We start from the raw sequence: 20,721 nt of genomic DNA on the forward strand, positions 1-20,721 counted from the left end.
TTACAGCATGGCAACACTTTTATTATCATCCAAAATAGAGATAATTCCCTCTCTGTAATAATATGATACAATACGTTTATAATAACCACTGAATTTCCCAACACAATCCCTTGTGCGTATTTACTGCCCTGAAAAATGCCTGAGTTATTTATATGTTTATTTGTTATAACTCAGATGTTCTTTTTTTTTTTGTGATTCTTCAAAGGCCTTTGGTGTGTGTATGATTTACAACAGCAGGCCGTGGTCTGTTTTGCTGGGTGTGTGTTTTAAAGTGAGCTTTCCACTCTGTGCCCTTCTCGGTTTGATGCCGCCGTGGTTTGCCTCCGGCCAGAGTGGCACCGCTTGATTGATGGTGCTGACAGAACATTTGTACCAACAGTGAATCTGTCACATTCCTGAACTCGTTTTATTCCTCAAAGAGGTTCCACCAGTCAGATTGCTTTTACAGTCCACCTAAGTCACATGATAATGTTTATGAATACTTTTATGCAAATGTGTTTTCATTAGTAACCGCTGGTTATGTTTGCATGTATTGCTCTGAAATGTGTTCCATGATGTCTGGACAGAGAGGACACCCAATGAGTTTATAAGTCATTCATTCTTGCCTTTCCTGTGACAGAAAAATTATTGGTATCAGACCCCGAAACAGCCTGTTGAGGACGCACTCGCAGAAAAAGAGACTTTGTTATGGTTTGTTTTGTTCCTGCACAGCATCTGCGCGATTCTAAATTGCTTTATTACTCACTCTGAAAAGATTTATTATCACATATGAAAAACAAAATACTCCACAACCCAGACCACTGGGAACATCTCGTCAATCTCTGAGCCTCAAGACTACAGCAGATAAATAATCTTCTATGTGGGGTTTAGATTGGCCAACACCATCGCCACCACCACGGAAGAATGCAAAAACAGTTTTGTCTCAAGCCTCCATTGTGCTCTCCAGAGGATTTGTATGGTTTCACTTAGAAAACAGTTAGCTGAAAAAAGCCTGTTGTTGTACAGAGGACAGTATATGGGTGTAAATGTTGGTAGCAATGACTTCATACGCTGCATGAAATTTGTTTGAGTGATTAAAATCAGTGTTTAATGCTAAAGCTGCCAAGCAAAGTAAGCTTAATGTTATTTGATACACATGTCATCTGCCTTTCATTCCATCTAAACACAATAAACACTATCCTATATTTTGCCACTGATCTTAAACCTTAAATACTATAATCCAGCTTATTTCCATGACAAACACTGTGCTTTGTAGTGCTAGCACAGGCTCAGCTCCATAAAACATTCTATCCAAAACTTGGATATGCAATACTATCTTGCAAAATGACCATTTTTATTCAATCTTTTTGTTCCCATCAAAAGGCCATTTTGTTCTCTGCAGTCTTAATGGTTACAAGATATTCAGCAAAGCACTGCTGATCTACAGCTCTTTGTTGGGACTCCCACGGAGAATACAATCTTACTTTGGAGCACTGCGGCTGCAGCCATACAATTCCATCAGCATAAACGCTCCACAAACACTTACACACAAAGTATAGGGGCGAGAAAAACACTACTTCTGACAACAGGAATCGTTTTCTGGTTGTGCTTGTGGATTGTGTCAACTTCTATTTTCATACTATATAGAATATCATAAAATGTGTACTTTTTTGTGACAATATGCTTTGAATCTTTCCTTTTTTTTGTAGGCATGTATTTGTCCTCATTGTTGAGGGATGGGAAAACTGTAAATTTAACAAAATGCTACTTTACTTAATATTTGAAGATTATAGGGACAGTGAAGGAGAGGACACACATATTCATCAATCATAAATGAAATATAAATTATAAATGAAAGGTTAACTTAATCACTTTACAAATAATAATTTAAACTGACCAAGTCCTTTGGCCGAAACACCTGCATCCTGCATGTGCCCTTCTAAAAATAATCATCACTTAACAGATTTAATTATAATTGTCCCCTCTCTGCTACAGTCAGTGTCAGCTGTGTCTTTTAATTCTCTAATCAGTGGTCGGCAGGACCGCTATCACCATCCCCATGCAGCTTCCCACTCAATACAGACATCCCAAAACACACACAGACTGGTTTTTTCAAATGTTTTATTGAGTGTAGACATCTGGGCTACTGTAAAACATGCATTATCTGCAGAAGGGGGAGAGGAGCAGGTGGCATTGTCCCCGCTGTCAGCTGTGTCAGTGCTGGCACCCGTGATGGAGATTAATGAAGTATCTGGAGAGTAATATGCTCCTTCAAATGCTGCTACAATTTGGAGTGGGGGCCGATCCTGATCTTAAATAGCAAAGCTGTCAGAGTTTACTGAACCTGTGCTTTGGCACATTTGGGCCGGGGGGGGGGGTGTTTGATCCTACAGGATGGAAAACAAAAAGTGAGAAAGTGGCAGTGTGTATCAGCCCCAAAAAAAAAAGAAGAAGAAGAAGGGCAACAATACAGTCATTTATGTAAACAAACAGATTGTTCCTGTGTCACTTTTTCTTTGGTGCATTTGGTGTGTTAAATTTGAAAAAGATGATGTCTCCATCCTCAACAATGTAGTTTCTTCCCTGTTGTCTGTATTTCCCAGCTGCCTGTAATGTAACAGAAAACTAATTAAAATAAAAGCTAACAATCAAAAAACAAACCAGACATTGTCAGGTTATAGACTGTTACACAGTTAAGCTAGCCAGCTCTAATTGGCATCAGTGACAATATAGAGCCTGTAATCACATTATATATTGTGAATGAAAATAGAAAATAGTAGTACAGAATTAGTATCCAATCTATTTCATTGCCTTCACTAACTTCACTAACCAATTGCAAATGTCATTTTTTTACACACACACACACACACACACACACACACACTTCCATGTTTTGTTCGAGGGGTGCCTGAATTCCCACTGAGAGAATAATCCTCTCTTCTGCCCATTTCAGTTTCATGTACACAAGCACAAAATGTTAATAAGTCTTTGATTACAGCACTATCAAACTTGTCAAGGAAACAAAATAAGTTCTAACATTTCTTTTGTATACAGTAAGTGTTTGTTCTCCTTCCCGGCAAACTCAAAATAATTGACTTGAAGTGCTAATACGGACAGGTTTATGCATTCTGGTTCTGCACAGCGCACAATTAATTAGAAGAATCAATGTCCCTTTAAAGGCTCAGGAGACCATTTAATCCAAGCTCAATACCACCAGAAACACTGGATGGAGAGGGAGACAGGGGGAAAAAAAAAATCAATGGCTATTTGTGATTCCTGAGTATGTATTAAACCAGACATGTCTAACTGGTTCATTTGCACTTGAAAGCAGCCATCTGGAGCAGCAAGCTTGGCTTAAGCAGATATGATTACTAATAATGTGATATCCTCGTACACTGGCCCTATTCAGACAGCCTATTCCCACAACTGGCATTAAATAGCATGGACCTTAATGCCACAGTCAGAAACGCTCCATGTTCTTATGAGGCTCAAAAAGGGATTAGTAAAAGAGCATGCAGTAAGGACCTGACATTCAGATCTCAACCTCGGATAACAATAGTGAAGCCCCCCACAGACCGACACATTTCACCCTCTGTTTGCAGCTTATGAGGGGTGTGGACAATACACCGCTGCTGCATTAAATATTAAATGCTTATTAAAAAAAAAAAGGACCTGAATAGTAAAGAGATTTGAATGTTTTCATAGTGTTTCCTTTCCACGCTCGTCCCTGCAGGTCCCTGTGTGTCACCATGATTACATTAGTTGAGTCTGTAAGTGGGCATATGGAGTTGATGGTAGCGATAGTGGGATTGTAACAGTATGGCTTACAGCTGCGGCTCACAAATGTCACACACAGCAAGGTTAACTTCTGCTTTAATTCAGTTAATGGAGAATCAAATTCAAAAAATGTGTCTACACAGAAAATCGATTTTAATTATTTAAAAATGAACTTTGATGTGAAAGGTATTCTGCTGTTGATTAACTGATTATTAGCTCGGTACCTTTAATTACAGTTTATTGATAATGACACTAAACTGATTCCAAACCTAAAGCAATGCTTGTAGCAGGGAAGACAAGCATTTTGAAGCATTTTGCAAAGTACCTGCTGTAGTTGGCGCCCACTTATTGTCTTCACAAATTCACCATGAAATCAGTTATTACATTTGACAGGAGTGTGCACATGAACAACCCCCAGCCAAGTTAAAAGGTCAAAACAAACACTGGCCATCATAAAAATAAGATATGCAAGTCACATTTGTGTGCTACCCATCCATGAAACAGTCCTTATTTGAGGAATTTCACACTTTATTTAACTTGCCGCTTTATATCACTGTCACATGCCTGCAGTGGCTTGGGGATTTGGCAACAGAGAGCTCTGAGCTAACAGAGTACTCTATAGATCTGATAAATGCCTGGTGAGGTGAAGGAGTGCTACCTCTGCGCGACTGTGCTAAGCCATGAGCAAGAACTACCATCAGCCAGTTAAGACACATTGTGATAAAGATATGCACAGCTGGAGCAGAATGGCAGTGTTTAGAGCCAGAATCAGCTGGCTTGTCAGGAGTGGTGCTGGAGTGTGTGCAGTAATTTCTTCCCCTGAGTAAAGGTGAAGAGCAGTTTGCAGTAGGAGCTGTGTGGTGACTGTCAGCTCCACTGATCACAGGAGACTTCCTCTCATCTCCTCTGGCACCCTGACTGCTCACCTTGACAGCGTTCTCGCTGCCTTCCTCTTTAAAATCCTGGAATTTCATTACTTCCGCCATAATGAAGCCCTTCTCAAAGTCTGTGTGGATCTTCCCTGCAGCCTGTGGAGCCTTAGTTCCTCTCTGTCACAGGGAAGGAAAAGAGAGGACAAATGAATTGTTTTGGAGAAGATGGATTACAGCATGCAAGCGACATGGTGTTTGATAGGGTGATAGCGTTGTGAGCATCACTCTGGGGTGTTTTCAGTCGGGGGTATTCTTGCCTCAGTCCTGATTTCTGGATAGCTTTCCACTCGGCTGTGCCCTGCTAGGGCGGCCTGGACACCGATAAGAACCCGGCACCGCTATCAATGCCTTCTGATTCCTATTCCGTGGTGGTATTGATTTCTGTCCAGGCAATCTTGCCTCATTGTGGGTCGCTGCTCGGCTCTCTGGTCATGACAGCAAGAAGACCTGATGTTGCAGTGAGAGGCCAGGGTGGTGTAGATCTCACTGCATCAGGCCTTACTACTGTGATACTCCAGAGTTTGGTAATTCATATCCAAACATTTAATAATATTTCACTGTTGATGCAGGGCTGTAGTGCTAGAGTATGTGAAACTGTTTTTGATGTTTTAAATTGACTTGAATTAGACAGTGATGATTTTATCTTCAAAACACACATTAAAATATGCCCTTGCAGTTATTTCAATCCAATTTAAAAAGCACAAAACAAGAATTTAATAGTTTTATAAATTCTTTGTGCTCTGAATCCTCTTTAACACTCCAAGACAGAACTGGTGACTGATAAAATGTGCAATTTATATGCACTGAAATAATGCTGGGCAGAAATGACAAATGACCCAAATAAGTGACGTGGCTGCTGTGTATCATTATGACTCCTGCCTGTCGACCTGCTCGCTCTCTCTCTGCTCTGCAGCTCTGTGCTCAGGAACTGTTGAGCAGTTTTAATTATGTATATAATCAGGTTGGGGTCAACATATTTCATGCCAAAAGAATGATGCGTATTTAATGACTCTAATACATTACCATCTCTTTGCAATCTCATTGACGGAGTGCTTGTGAGTTTAACTACCATTAATCAGCATCAAGGTTTGTCTATCTGGAGAAAAATAGATTAAGGGAGGGATTTTTTTCATATGGCGCATTACAAGAGATCCACATTGTCCTAGTTAAGAGCTATGCAGAGCAGGCTGATAGATAATGGTCACCTCGAGGCTGCTTAATAAAGCATGTTAAAGGACTTAGGAACACGACATTACTGAGTGTAGTTTTTACAATGCAAGATGTATTGGCTTAATATAGTTACTCACTGATGCTTACCTGACTAAATGCCCCTCACACACAATCAAGGCTGGCTGTAATCAGTTATGCCGAGGAGGACAGGCGTGTTTTTGAGGATGCCTTTGAAGTGTTTCGAGACTTTTTTTGTAAATAGCGAGGACATCAGTCATGCTGAGACTGAGAGTGTGGGTCTAAACACGGTGATGTCATCTGACTTAACTGTAATGTGTCCTGTGTTAAAGCAGAGGGAGTGAGCTCACCTGCCCCTCTGGCCTCTACACAGTATGACAGCCATAATAAAAGTATTTACCAAAGTCTGTGTTTGCATGTGTTTCATATCACCTACAACAATACATTTAATGTTGATATAAAATAATACATAATGATTACAATTATATATAAATTTTATTGACTTGGTGTTTTTATGACATGCAGCAGTATAACTTTCTTTTCTAGTCAGGGGCAAAAGAATCAGCACAGTTATTGTATTTTTGTAAGCAGATATAAAAATTTGCATTTCTGGTCAAAGTGCGAATATTTGTCTAAAGCATCAACATGGGGCATCCAGTTGGCAGGCAGTCTGAGGCTCATACTGTATAACTGCAATGTCTTGTGCTCATATCTGACCAGGGGGTTTGTTGAATGTTATTCTCTTCACTCTTGCTTCTTTAACTTGCTGTTTTTTCTTCTTTGTCAACCACCTTATAAAAGCAAAGCACCCTGAAACAATCTTCAAAAAGAGCACACAGCATGGGTTACTGGGTTTGTATGTGTAGCAAAACAACACAGAAATATCAGAAGCTGTGGTAAATCTTTGTATCATCTGCACATGTCCTCCTATGAGGTAATTGGTTAAGTCGTAGATGCAGCTGCCACATCTCAACTGGATTTATATAGGGAAAAAACTGTTGATTAGTGCTTTGTTTTTGTGAGAAATCCATGGAGCTCTAGATGATGTTCATATTCCAGCAAGGTTTGCCTTGGTGGTTAATTGTTAACAGTTTTTCTTGTGAGATAATTATATTACTAATTTTGTAAGTTTAAAAATCTTTTGTGGACTTTGTTGACTGATGTGAAATAGAATTTCAGATCAAATTTTATTGTGGAGGATTTATTATTTGCAATTGAATATAAATTGAAATATTTTGTCATTTAGTTTTAAAACGGTCAGTCTTAATTAAGTTTATCCACACTGCACATTCTCAGTTTATGACATTGATTTAACAGATTGAGAAAATTCATACATCTGTAGATATTTTAAAACCTGATGCTTGTTCCTCACTTTGGAAGAAAATAACAAGAAAACAGGTGGAAACCTTAAAAAGATCACTAGAGGCTTTTTTAACCTCTTGAAAAAAAAAAAAGTTGTGTCATGACAGAGATCTATTGTGCACAACATAAACTGCTTCTCATGTACAATCAGTTGGCAGTTTATGAGGAACACCCAGCTATAACTAAAGCAGTCTAATACAATAGTCCTGCAATAAATCCTCTGTCATGAAGGTTATAATGTTCTGTTATATTTGCTGAAATTGTGTTGATTCATCTGTATGATCATTTTGGAGGATGTACTTTGCTGTTGCTGTTGAACCGTATTGCAGTTTTTCTGTTTACATTATTCAGCCTACCCTCATTGATATAGATGGGGGACAAAATAATAGAACTACTACAGACTGCAGCCTATGACCATACAATATAACCAACACCTATTTAGACAGTGTAAACACAAGAACTGCATAGTGAGTGTATGTCCTTTGAGTTAATAAGTTATTTCAATTTTAGAGAATTTTAAAGCAGTATCTGTAATAATGGTCTGAATTGTAACTCACTCCATGAGACGCTTTTGTCATCATTGCTTCCAAAGAAACATAATTTATAGCTATCAATTCAACAAAGATATTCAACATATCTTATAACAGAATCTGGAAAATTTCTGAATTCATGAGAACACTGAAGAGGCCCACATTCAGGGAATAAAACCTTATTGATCTGCTTAGTGGTAAGTTCTTTGAAAATAGCTTTTTGAAATCATTCTCCAAGTTATGTTTATGGGATTGAAAACATTCTGCATTGTAAAAGTTTGATTTAATATTGCAGTCCCTTGAAATATCTGATGGGATGGAAGAATAGACACGATTAAGCACAACAGGATGCAACCAAAATGTGTATTTAAAAAGTTTCTCAAAAAGTTACCTTGCTGTATTAAACCACCTACATGGACTTCTAAAAGGAAACTCCTGACTGCTCGAATAGCTTATCATATATGCACTTAATTCTCCTATTTGCTCAGGAAAAAAACAACAATAACAGCATGCAAAGCCAACATCTGTATTGATGTAAGTCCTGTGATCCCATTGCACAAAGCTCTTGGCGGGCCGGGCTCAGTAAACTGAGACACACAGGGAGGGAGGAGCCCCCAGCAAGGCCCACAAACAGTCGAATGAAAAGCGACATCAATTTTGGCACAGACAACCTCCGTCACACAGATTAGGCAGGCACAATGCACAGGCTCCTTATCTCCAGCGGCAGGAGGAGGGCAGGCAGATCTGCACAGGATGGAAACATTCTCATGGACGTAATGGGCAAAATCAATTGTTGCCCTCCTCAATCAATGTAGCCCCCACTTTCACTGTTCAGCAGCTCACCAGTAATTGAAGTTATCCTTGGCCTGTAATGACTAGCTAAAGCACAACCATGACAAGTTGAAACCAAGTTGAAAGTGTGTGATATCAGTGAGGGTGCCAGCAGAGTGGAACGTGGGACACTGTGTGTATGCCTTTGTGTGTGTGTGTGTGTGTGTGTACATGTGGTACACACCCTCACACTCTCATGTATGTGCACAGCAGGCAGCTGGCTCTTACCCGAATGGTCCATGCACGGACCTCATCTGGTCCGGCAGTGAAGAAGTACTCCAGCTGCAGGGCTGCGTAGCCTGTCTTGATGATCTTGCTCAGGGCGCTGGTGGAGAGAAATTTCAGCTTGAATCAAGGGGTCTGTACTGTTTAGGTATTCTTTATCACCACTGATGCCTAGACAAAGTTCACTTCAGTGGCAAAGCCCCATTCATTCCAATATAAACTCATTAAGTGAATAAGATGGGTCACTTCGTTTCACATAAGACATTCAACTCTCCAATGGTTTCTTTGATTAATTAGAAAGCCTGTAGACTCATTTAGCATTTTTAAGAATTCAACCCGATGCCTCGCTCTGCGCTGAGAGAGAAAAAAAAAAATATCTGCTGTCACAATTTTTCTCTCCATAGAGGTTTTCACATGAGAACAATAAACCCAAAATGCCCAAGTTATAATTATACCTACAGATGACAGATGACAGTTAAAAACTTAATTTAGAGGAAAACCCTTTGACTGAGTTGTTCAGTAAGAAGAGGGATCCTTTGCTTTATAATGGTAATTACTCTGCCATTTATTATTCTATCAGCACATGCAATTAAAGGAGTGCATGGAGGACACAGCTGATAATAAAGTGTGGGGAGACTGAATGCTAATTAACCTCTGCGTCTTGTGCTCCGTGCAGTACTTCTGCCTCTCCTCTTCACTCATGTCCTGTAGCTGGCTCTCCAGGCCGCCGCTGAAGGGGATGACCAAGGCTCCGGGGTCGTGACTGTCCACCCACTCCTTGATTTTCACCAGCCTGATGAAAAAAAAAACAACAACAAAAAACAGCAGCCACAAAACTAGTTGGAGGACACAAAAGTATTTGTTATCTGTTGGTTCATGCATATTCATGAGAGCAGCTGAACATACGAGTGTTTGCAAGAGACTGCACTCCAAAGGTGGCATTTCTCTCACAGACTCTCACTTTCTTTCCAGGAAAGTTTCCAAGCGAACGTTTGATTTGACACGTGCTCTTTGATTCACAGATTTAATGTGGCCTTCATAACTTCATAACTACAATGTAAATGTTGCAAGATAACAATGTAAAAATACTTGTATCCAAAAAAAAAACCCCAACAACATTATGTGCTTAATGACTTACTTGAGTAAAAGTACAGTATTAATAGCAAAATAAAGTATCAAAAGTATGTACTCATTATGCAAAATAGGAACAGTTATATATATCATAGGACCATTATTACTGAGACATTAATGTGTAAGTAGCATTTTACTGTTGCATTGGTTAAGGTGGAAGCAATTTTAACCATTTTATGTACTGTTAGACACTTTAATATGCAAACAATTGCAATTTTTAAAACCATTTCAGACTCTTCTTCAAACAAGTGAAAAAAAAATCTGGCACTGCAGCAAAAATATTTGAAGCTGTTTTTAGTTTAAACCACCTTGTTTAGAAAGAAGTGAATGCATCTTGAAACGACAAACAATAAGGACGGATGCCACACAAGAATTATGGATAATTCATTACAAAATATTTAAGGACAGAATTACAGAATGGCATGACTTGACAGGAAGACAATGTGTTGCTTTGTTTGTATGAAAAACTGCAAAGTTACTTGTAACTGTAGCTGTTCGATAAATGTAGCAGAGTAAAAAGCACAAAAAATCCTCTTGAAATGTAACGAAGTAGAAATATGAAGTACGAGTGCATCAGAATTGTACTAAAGTAAATGTACTTAGTTGCTTCACACCACAGTTCACAGACACACACACACACACACACACACACACACACATGTTGTGTTTTGCTTAATTTTGACTAAAGACAAAGAAAGTCATTCACCTGCTGAGTGTCCAACATTTACCCTAAAGCCAGGAGGGAGCAGAACAGCTAACCACTGAGTCTTACCTTTCTTACAAATGCCATTCTCTTAACCACCTAAGTTTCTTTTTTTTTTTCTTCTTTTTGTCTTCCAGTCCAGCAGGACACCTGACATTGCAGGACAAAGATATCCTTACACCTAATGGTAACTCTCAGCCAGAACAATATAAGGGGGTTATGGGCAATTATGAGATTAGCCCCACAAGCTCTCAGGCTGGGATTGGACAGATCTCAAACAACAGCATCACACAAATCCATTTTCACACGGCGGCCCCGACAGAGCTCCTAGGCTGGATTGATTCTAAGGGGTCCCTGTCATTATCTGTAATCCTAGTTTCCTGTTTAAAGCCCATAACAATCAAAGACTGGGAGGAACCCGACCACCTCAATACCACATCTATTCCAATAACAATGTCACCGCTTTATCACCTACAGCACCATTATCAATATACAATATATGATAGAGTAGGAAGATCACAGTTCTGCTTTGATTGGATGTTTTTTCCCCCAACAAGCTACAAATAACACCACAGGGTAAATTTGAAATGCCTCATATGCCAGTTTGCTGTCTGTTCAGGTGCACATCTATTAAGAGCTGTAACCTCATATTTCCCTTTCTGTTCAGACTATATATGCCGAGTTGATGTTTGACTGCCACTGCAATAAGGTGGTAGCCGGTGTCTCTCCAACAAAGGACAGAAAAATAAAACACATTTAGTCAAAGCCAAAAACCTGAAAACACTGGAGATGGCAGGCGCTCCAAGAGGGGAAAAAATCCAATCTGAGATAATAACAGCTGTAGTTTGTCACTTTTAGCAGCACAGCTGTCTATTTGGTGGCACGTTATTTGCATTCCTCAGGTATTGCGTTCCCTACAGGCGGCTGAATAATGATTCACAAATCACTCTCTCCACACCAGTCAAGGGCTGTGATCCTTTGAATAGACCATTGTACCTGAGACTGTAATTGGTGAAGACTTGACAGAGCTGAGCCAAGCCAGCCAAGTAACAAAGAGGCTCTTGGTAGAAGGCTGAGGGATGATTTTAATAATGTGAAGCCGAGACGGAGAACGTGAGCTGTAAATGAGCACGGGGGTCTCCGGGTCCTTGCACTGAGTGACACAGGACCAGACAAACACCTTGCCACAGGAACATGAAACACCCCCTTCTCTCAACTCTGGAAACAAAGCACTGTCAATTAAGAGCTTTGATGCTCCATCAACATGACTCCCAAAACCAATTCTGTCAACTTCACCGCTGCCACCGTGCAATTTGTGTTTATGTCCTTTCCAATTATTTGTGTGAAATTTTGTGTAAATTAGGGAAGATGTTTATGTAAAACACACCAGATATATATTTTTTTGTCTTGTTGTTATCGTTTATTCGTCATTCATGAAAGTCTAAATTATGAAGGGCATTCATGTAAATCTATTTAAGAGAAAATAAAAGTGTTGTTTTCTATACATCAAGGCCAGTTCACAATTCAGTCTGCTCAATGCCAGAAACAGACTCGACTTATTTTTTGTATTGGCTGCTTCTTCTCTGCTTATTAGCCACATCTTTTTAGAGAAAACTGAAATTACTTGAGAAATTGAATAGTCAAAACATCAAATAAAAATGTTTTTTTTTATGTTTTACAAGTCTAAGCAACACAAAAAAATCCAGTTAGAAATGTGTGTGTGTGTGTGTCTGTCTGTGTCTTGTCAGTCTCCCATTATGTCCCAGCATTGAATGCCAGCTCTCAGTGCTCGGTTAATAGAAAGATTCAGCACTTTCTGGTCTTGATATCCCTCTCTGAACAAATGATGCCTGAAATTTTTATTCTTTTTATAATGGAATTCCAATGGCCTTTGCTGCAAATCAAGTGGAAATTTTTGCATATCAAGTGGGAAAAATTAAATGTTAACCACGTTTTAATGTGATTAAGGGTGACAGGGACATTATTTCTGCTAATCATTCACCAGCTTGAAGGCTCAAACAAGGCTAAGGAACAAACCATGTTTGTGCTTTTCCTGCTGCTCTCAAGTCAAAGACAGAAAAATAGCTTTCAACTGCCTTTTACAAATATAAAAAAGGTATGCGTTATCTATTTTAGTCTGTTAACTAATAGAAACAGGTCAATACGAAAGCAACGGCATGCAATTCTTTATACATCTGTATATCTTACATCTAGAAAAAACAGCTGTCATGTTATTTGTTCTAATCTTTAGATTTGATGCCTGTTGTATTTACAATACCTCTAATTTAAAGCACAAAATACAAAAACAAAACGACTGGAGCTTCCACAACAGACTGGCTCTGAATGGAGATGTCCCTCAGGGGGTCCACCCTCTGGAGCGAGTCTATTTGTCTTTTTGTGTGGGAATCCTGAGGGGGGGATTATTCCTGTGTTTCCACATGCCTGGGGCTTCCCTGGGCTTTGTCGGAGCTTTGATCTACTTAAATGGCTCAGGAGGGGAAAACAATGGGAGCTTCTAAAGTACAGGGGCAGCTACCTGAGACAATGACCTGGGCCTGCGTCTGACACACATTCATACAGGTTGGCTTTATTATGAGCCAGTTAAGCCAGATAAAGGTGGGCCAACACCTCCAGTTTGAGTGTTCCTTTCAGATGCAATTGAACGCCCATGGACCTGAAGAGTAATCCACTACCTACAATAATCTGACACACCCACTGGAGGACCCAGCACCTGAACCCAGGTATAACAGCCATGTGTGTTACCGAGCCATTCCACATATCGTGGCAGCTGCTGGCTTGCATGCCGGGCACAGGCTCATCAAGTAATAAACCCGGGGTCCCCTCTGTTTTGCTTTTTCCCAGGTTGCAGGGACGAGCATCCTAGGGGGTTAGGATGCTGTGGCACACAGCACGTACTAACCCCTCCTCTTTCCTTCCTCTGTGAAGGGAGACAGAAATGAGAGGTATGAGCTCATGTTGGCTTTTGAGGCTGGGAAGTCGGGGGCTCTGTGGGAAGCTTTTCATCCTCCCAGTGGTGAGCTCCTGAGCGACAAGAGTGCAGACGCTCTCTGCTCCCTGCGGCCGTGGCCGGATGGAAAGGCATTACACATCAGTCTCAGAGAAGGAAGGAGATCTGACACACACACGCACACACGCACACACGCACACACACACACACACACACACACATACATACACATACACATACACATACACACACACACACACACACACACACACACACACACACTATTGCCAATATTGTCAACTTCTTTCAGCCTTCAAAGCAATCATGAGCTGAAGGAAACAGAACATGGTGCAGGCACAATGGGAGCAGCTTTAATTAAGGGCATCATCTCACATCATACCTCAAACAAACCTCGAGGGTGTGCTGGTAACAAGCTTTTTTTTGAGCAACTTTCTTTTCTTTGATAACTACACCCATTAAATTTTTTTTAAAGACAAATCTTGTGACTTTAAATGTTTGCACATGATAGATAAAAACCCCTAACAAACCATCATTCCCGGTTTTGTCTTTACGATGGGTTGTTGAGAACACACTATCAAAGCTATGGCCTTGTTTAAGTCTATTTGTGAGGGGGTGGGGGGGTAGTGGTGGGGGTAGGGTGGGGGCTGGGAAAAAAAGGGCAAACATCAGAAATTCAAAAAAGTCACCCAGAGGAGTACGTTCTACATCACCCAAAATAATTCTCTATATGGGGTATCCATGCTGTCATTCACGGCAGTTGACTGGGCGAGAGAAAATAAGGGGGCTGGGGTAGAGTGGGGGGAGTCATCACGATGTGACAATTGTGACAAGAGCAAGCAAAGTGTAGCGCAAAAGAACGCCACACGGATTTCTCCATCTCTTCTTTTTTTCCAGGATGACAGCTTAATGTCTACCACATGCAATATTTATTCTCATCGTGTGTCAGACTGTCTAGCTGTCCTAGGGAGTACAAAGAATGCCACTTATTAGAATAAAAGCAGAAGGAAGGTAATCAAGGACATATGTAACATCAGCCAATCATGCCCCCTTCCAATCCGGCATCGTTTTTTTTTTTTTTTCCCCATTCACAACAGTTCAACAATAATCCTCATAATAAGCATTCAGGAGCTGTATGTGGCAACACTAAATTCATTTATTTGTCTCATTAGAGCTGCCAAGGCTGCAGGCTGTGGCATGTGTGTTCAGTCTTAACCTTATCACAAAGATAATAAAAAGCACAGCTCAACAAAGCAAAAGCTATCAAAATGTATCATTAGACAGACTTGAGACTCACAGACATTTCTTTTTATGTCTGCAATGCCAAACTGCAGGTTTTACAGGGGAACAATTCCCAGGGCGCCCCCAGAAGAAAGCAAGCATGTTGCGCTGCCACAGAGGTGTCTCCATACATTATGCACTACAGGAGACTCACTCAGCAACAATGTCCTTGGGCATGGGCCTGATAAATGAGGGAGAAGTGTCAACCTTACCGGATTTTGTGGAACAAACTGATTTCTTGCAGGGTCATAAAAGAACAAACAAGATCGGGAAAAGTCTCTGTGGGTCTCAAGTTTAGGATCTGTCTCATTAGTTACAACAACAGTGCTGCGTCCTCACCACCAGGACACAACAAAGACAACTGGGTGACATGTTACATGTCAACAGTGTCCTTTCATTACCTGTACTCGGGACAGTCAATAACCAGGCTGACTGTACCGACAGGACTTTATTAGCACCATCTGTTTCAGTTTTACCATACAGCCTCTCCTGTTGTTTTCTCTCATTGAAAGCTAGCTAAAGGCATCCATTAGCACCGACTGTGGGCAGTAGGGTACACATCTTACCATGGGAAAGTGTTTCTCAGGATCTCACACTGCACAAGGAGAGAGTGGACGACTGTGCACAAAATAAAAGGGAGCAAGTGATCGTATATCTCCCACACGGCTTTGAAAAGTGAACTCTAACTCCCTAGATAGTAGTTCCTAAAAACTTGGATGGAGACAGTGGTTTTGCACTCAATAAAGTTTCAGTTGTGTTTATGGGAATTATGGTTTGGAGTAGCTGAAGTGGGCTGCAGTGACTGCTTTCATGGAGTGGCTTTCAGTGAATCATAATAGTCACCCCCCCCCCCCCCCCTCCTTCATCTTAGTTTTTCTTCTGTCTGTAACTCTTGACGGGTGCTCAGAAATGGCTGGCTGTTTGTCAGAATGATTGAAAAAATAAAAACATTTAAAAAATGCATGCTCAACTTATTACAGGGATTCTTCAGAACTAAAAAAAAAATGGATTTAAAGCTGTTCAGATGAGGGATCTTTTCTCCATATGTGCTGTTTGTAGAAAGCTTAGGAAAAATAGGCGTAAACTCTGAAGACAGAGGGTCCATAAGTGACATGCAGCTGCTTCTGTCAGGGCTCCCTCTACTTTAATTGTCAAAGCTCCTCCTACAGGCCAACTACAGTAACTATCAGGCTTTTCCCTGCCTCTCTCCTCCTTCTTTAACTGTGGTTGGATTTCTTTTAACTAAGCACCAAAGATATCACCTCATGTTTTCACTGCGTCTGTCTCTACAGTGACATATCTCCAGAGCTGAATGATAAGGCTGATTTTCTAATATATTTTTCCAATTATAAAAAAAAAGAATTCAGTGACCAAATCCAACTCCAGCAATATGTTAGTCCCTTGTAATACTTCCCACGCACCTGTTCCAACTGATGACACAAATCTTTGAAAAAATAAATTACCAACATATAGTTTAATTTTGTTTTAAAGTATGAACAATTTTGTAACACAAAGATTACACAGGCAGGAGTAAACAGTGTATTTTCAGCCACAGATTGAAACACATTTTGTCTGCTGCTGAGTATTTATGGCAGCAAGATCGTGTATGTGGGATTGACTCAAAATAAAGTACAGTGTCCATGTTCATTGCAATAAAGGAACAAACCACTCAGTGCATCTGCGAGGCTGACTGATGTGTTTTTACTAGTTTTCTGACAACAATGGAGCTCTGAGGCGCAGGGGAATAAACTATATCAGGCTCTGGCTACACAAACAAAATTGTCTTGTTATGGATTTGTTGACAATAGGAAAAATATTGAATATTTCCAGCTTTATCCTTTAATTTCTAACAAATGAAGAGATAGCGATTCAGTGTCTTGCTCAACGTCACCTCAATAAAGCTGTTAGCTGAGATCAGACTGTGACTTGTCAAATAAAGATAAGTCTCCTGAAGCACTAAGACAAACCACTTGTGTCCATAAGCAGGCGGCCTTTTCAACTGCATAGTCAAATGAAATGGCTGATGTGATTATAAGCATGGCATGGCACAAGATTTTTTTTAATTACATAAGTAGAGACCAAAATATGCCTTTGTTGCAGGAGAAAAAGATGAATAATGTTGACTTGAAGAGCAGCTGTAGTATGTAAATGTTCCAGCTATGGTTTTCCTGGCATACACCAAGACAGAGGTACATAATGTAACACAGGTTAGAGGCAAATAATGTTCAAAGAGACGAAGTATTAAATCAAATGAAAGTAATCACAAGACTCAAGGAAAGTCAGACTGAAAAAGAAGTATACACACACACACACACACACACACACACACATAAACAAACACATAAACAAACACACGCACACACACACAGATACACACAGATACACACACACACACACACACACACACACACACACACACACACACACATATATATACACACAGTTAATAAAAGCTTCAAGCAATGGTACCCTGCAGTTCTTACACTCACCAGGAGAACCCACACCACAGAGGCACTCACAGACAGGTCACGCTTGCTAGTTTCCTTAAAGGTCAACTCATCTACTTAAGAGGCACCAATTTACTTTAATGCACATTGTCCAAAAGAAGAAGAAGAAGAAAGAAAAAAAAACAGAAAAAAAATCACAAGAAGGAAAAACATCACAGCATATCTGGAGTATTCTCAACCATGTCTTTTGCCTTTATAACATGTGACTGCTCTTAGTTTACTGGATAAATATAAATATCAGATATCAAATCTATTAAAAAAAATAAAGACGGATAAAGATGATGATGATGATGCCACATGCTTAATAAAGAATATCTTGACTGACAAGTGAAAACACGCTAACACTGGGCAGGCTGTAGCCGCCACATCATCAACAGTGCTCTAATGACCCTCTCTAACACACAAACTACGGTATGTGACACAGAGAAAAAGTCTTCCAGGCAGCTCACTGACGCCGAGAAAAGAGGAGAAAGCCTCTTGATAGACTCTTGTAGATGCCATTCCCTATCACGCAATGCCTCTCAGTCATAAACACATGACAAATGCGGCCTTAATCATTTTTTACGAGCGGGGATGTGCAGGGGGCAGTGCATGGCTAGAGGGGAGAGGGGAGCGGTGAGCAGCAGGCGGCCCCCTCTGCACAGAGGAGAGGGCTGTGTGGTAAAGTCTCCTCTGGAACATCACTCGGCCAGCGAGCCTTTGATCTCCACACCGCAATTACGCCAGCATCCAAATGAGCATGGAGTCGCCTCTGAAACAGACTTCAAACATGCACATGTACGCATTCTCATACACATACACATACACTGTATAGGATTGGAGCCATGTGCTCCTCTCAACAGTAAATGATGTACTGTCTCCAGCAGAGAACCTGGGGATGAAAGGAGGCCTTGCTCCTCGTCTGATCCCTCCATTAATGATGGCTTGCTAAAGCTAATACTGTGTATTCTTGTCTAAACAAGGGCAGCTTGGTATGTGGTTCCCATACTCCAAACAGGATGATCTTGGTTAACAATGAACTGTTTTCAGAGGCTAAAAGGTCTGATAAAACTACTGTAATTGCAATGTGTGCTCAAAAAAAAAAAAAAAGGTGCAATGTTGAATAGTATTCTCCTAACTGTCTCTACAACCTGCTATTAAGTGTCTGTAATAATAAATAACAATTAAATAATGTTTGGTGGAGCATGTTGCTAAAATAAATAACATCAACCTAAAGCCTGACTGGCAGTGTGCACACAACAAAACACAGCAAATATAAAACAGTGCTTTAGAAACCTAGGTACTGAACCTGTGAAATGGCCTGAATGGGTGTCCTGAGAGACACTGATAAAATTGGCTTATTTGCCTCATTCTAGGAGTCGCCTTCTTTTCCTCCACACATTAAAGCTGAGATTGCAATTTGTCTTGCTGTTTGCTTTGAATAGTCCTTAACCGTATCATCATCTCAACTGTGCTGGTGGAAAAACACGGGAGCATGGCGACAGCCAAATGGCAGTCTGGCGTCTCTGCCGCAGACTAGCTGCCATTAGGGCTGAGAGCAGCATTTATTGTACAATTAGGGCCAACTAGATCTACCTGTAATCATCTCCATACAGGTGTGAGCTCCTCTCTGGACAAGGGAAGTGACTCATCACTTGTCAAACGTCAACACTTTGATGTCGGCATTGTTCATCGTGGCGCCCTCAGGACACCTGAGCACTACAGTTTAAAACACACGAAGATTTATTGCAGTTCACCCAGTAAAAAAAAAAAAAAAACATACACACACACACACGCAACATGAAAAAAAAGCTCTCTTCCCTCTGATGACGGATGTTCCACATACCATGAATCATTTGATTTATGAGTTCTCCTCCTCCTCCTCCTTCCCCCGTCCGACAGTCATACTTTCGTGTCAGGAACATTTTAACAAACAGTCACAGGTAAACAACTTCCCTTGTAATACAATGCTGCCAAGTAAAGCACTAAAAACAAATTTTGTAAGAACTGACACCACGAGCCTAGAGGGCAATTGGAAAAGTGCGATAACAATCCACAAGTTGGTGTTATTGACAAAACGGCTGCAGTGTGGAAAGTAGCCCTTTCAGCTATAATGGATGTCTAACACCAGCCTTCTAGATCATCTCTCACTGTGGCCAGATGACAACATTACTATAAAAAGAGTTTGTAACACAGCAGAGGATCGTAGAGCTGGAAACACAGTGAAGAAGTTTATATTAGTGAGAAAAGGTCTACCTCACTCAATAGTGTTGCACCTGCAAAGTAAAAAGTACGAATCCCTGTGTATGAACATTAAAAAGAAAAACAGACATGCATATGCCATTTCAGCTCTACTCACCTAATTCACAGAAAGCTTCAGTTGCCATTGTGATCTGTAGGAATGTCATGGCTGTAAAGTGAAGCTTGTAATGCTACTTGAGCAACAAGAGGTGATGACAAACATTTGGAGCAAAGTTATTCGCTCCAGATGATATAAATTATTTGTCTGTCTTTGTTTTTTGTTTTTTTTTGTTGTTTTTTTTTTTGTCTCACTCTCTTTGATATCATATGGAAATGAGAAATTGTGATGGATAATTGAGACCATATGCTAGTATGTGCTTAATGAAGTGGAGGATGGTTGGGATTTGCAGAGATGGATGTTGTGTTAGACTTTACTTAGTGTCACCTCCAGGCAGAACCTCTCACAAAGATATGACCGTTTCTGTCAGCAGGAGAGCAGGCTAACTCACACACACACACACACACACACACACACACACACACACTTCCATCCTTACACCCCAGCACATACGCATACATACGCATACCCAGATGCATGCACACGCACTTTTTATTGCTCAAATGCAGTTTCAAATCAAGGTTAGTAGAAATCAACATAATCCTGTACATAAGTAGAAGAAAAGTCCTTTGGTGATGATTAATTAGAGCAAAGAGGTGACTCCAGCCCGTCTTCGAAGCACTTACCATTTGTTCTTTTTCCTGATGTAGTCTTTCTCAGAGAGGTTAACAAGGTAAATCATTGGTTTGGATGTCAAAAACAAGTATTTGTTCAACACATCGATCTGTGAAAAAGACAGACAAGGCAAGTATTGAGAAAGCAAACTTTACCGAAGTAGCCTTTAAGGAGAGTGCAGACAGAGGCCAAAACAAAATAAGGGTCTGGTGTATCCTCTGTGGGGAGTGACTATAAAGTCTTTAAATCAAGATCAGCATGGCCAGATGTCATTAGCTTGCACAAACATAATGTCAAAATACAACCAACAAAAGACTGTGCATAATAAAATTAGTG

The 20,721-nt window shown here is 40.4% G+C and overlaps 1 protein-coding gene across 1 annotated transcript in view; it reads right to left on the minus strand.

The window, feature by feature from the left end:
* Positions 1 to 2,083: 2,083 nt before the first annotated feature.
* LOC139618828 (obg-like ATPase 1) overlaps positions 2,084 to 20,721 on the minus strand; it is a 42,161-nt gene continuing 23,523 nt past the window's right edge. Inside the window, exons 7-11 of the mRNA XM_071474874.1 lie at positions 20,397 to 20,494; positions 9,477 to 9,617; positions 8,828 to 8,924; positions 4,683 to 4,805; positions 2,084 to 2,586 (exon numbers count right to left, since the gene is read on the minus strand). Of these exons, the coding sequence (XP_071330975.1) occupies positions 2,485 to 2,586; positions 4,683 to 4,805; positions 8,828 to 8,924; positions 9,477 to 9,617; positions 20,397 to 20,494 (561 nt within the window). The 3' untranslated portion in view covers positions 2,084 to 2,484. The remainder of the gene's footprint in view (positions 2,587 to 4,682; positions 4,806 to 8,827; positions 8,925 to 9,476; positions 9,618 to 20,396; positions 20,495 to 20,721) is intronic.

Source organism: Trachinotus anak, unplaced genomic scaffold, assembly GCF_046630095.1.
Source record: "Trachinotus anak isolate AG129_WGS33_773 ecotype Australia unplaced genomic scaffold, CSIRO_AGI_Tana_v1 ptg000001l, whole genome shotgun sequence".
NCBI classification, from domain to species: domain Eukaryota; kingdom Metazoa; phylum Chordata; class Actinopteri; order Carangiformes; family Carangidae; genus Trachinotus; species Trachinotus anak.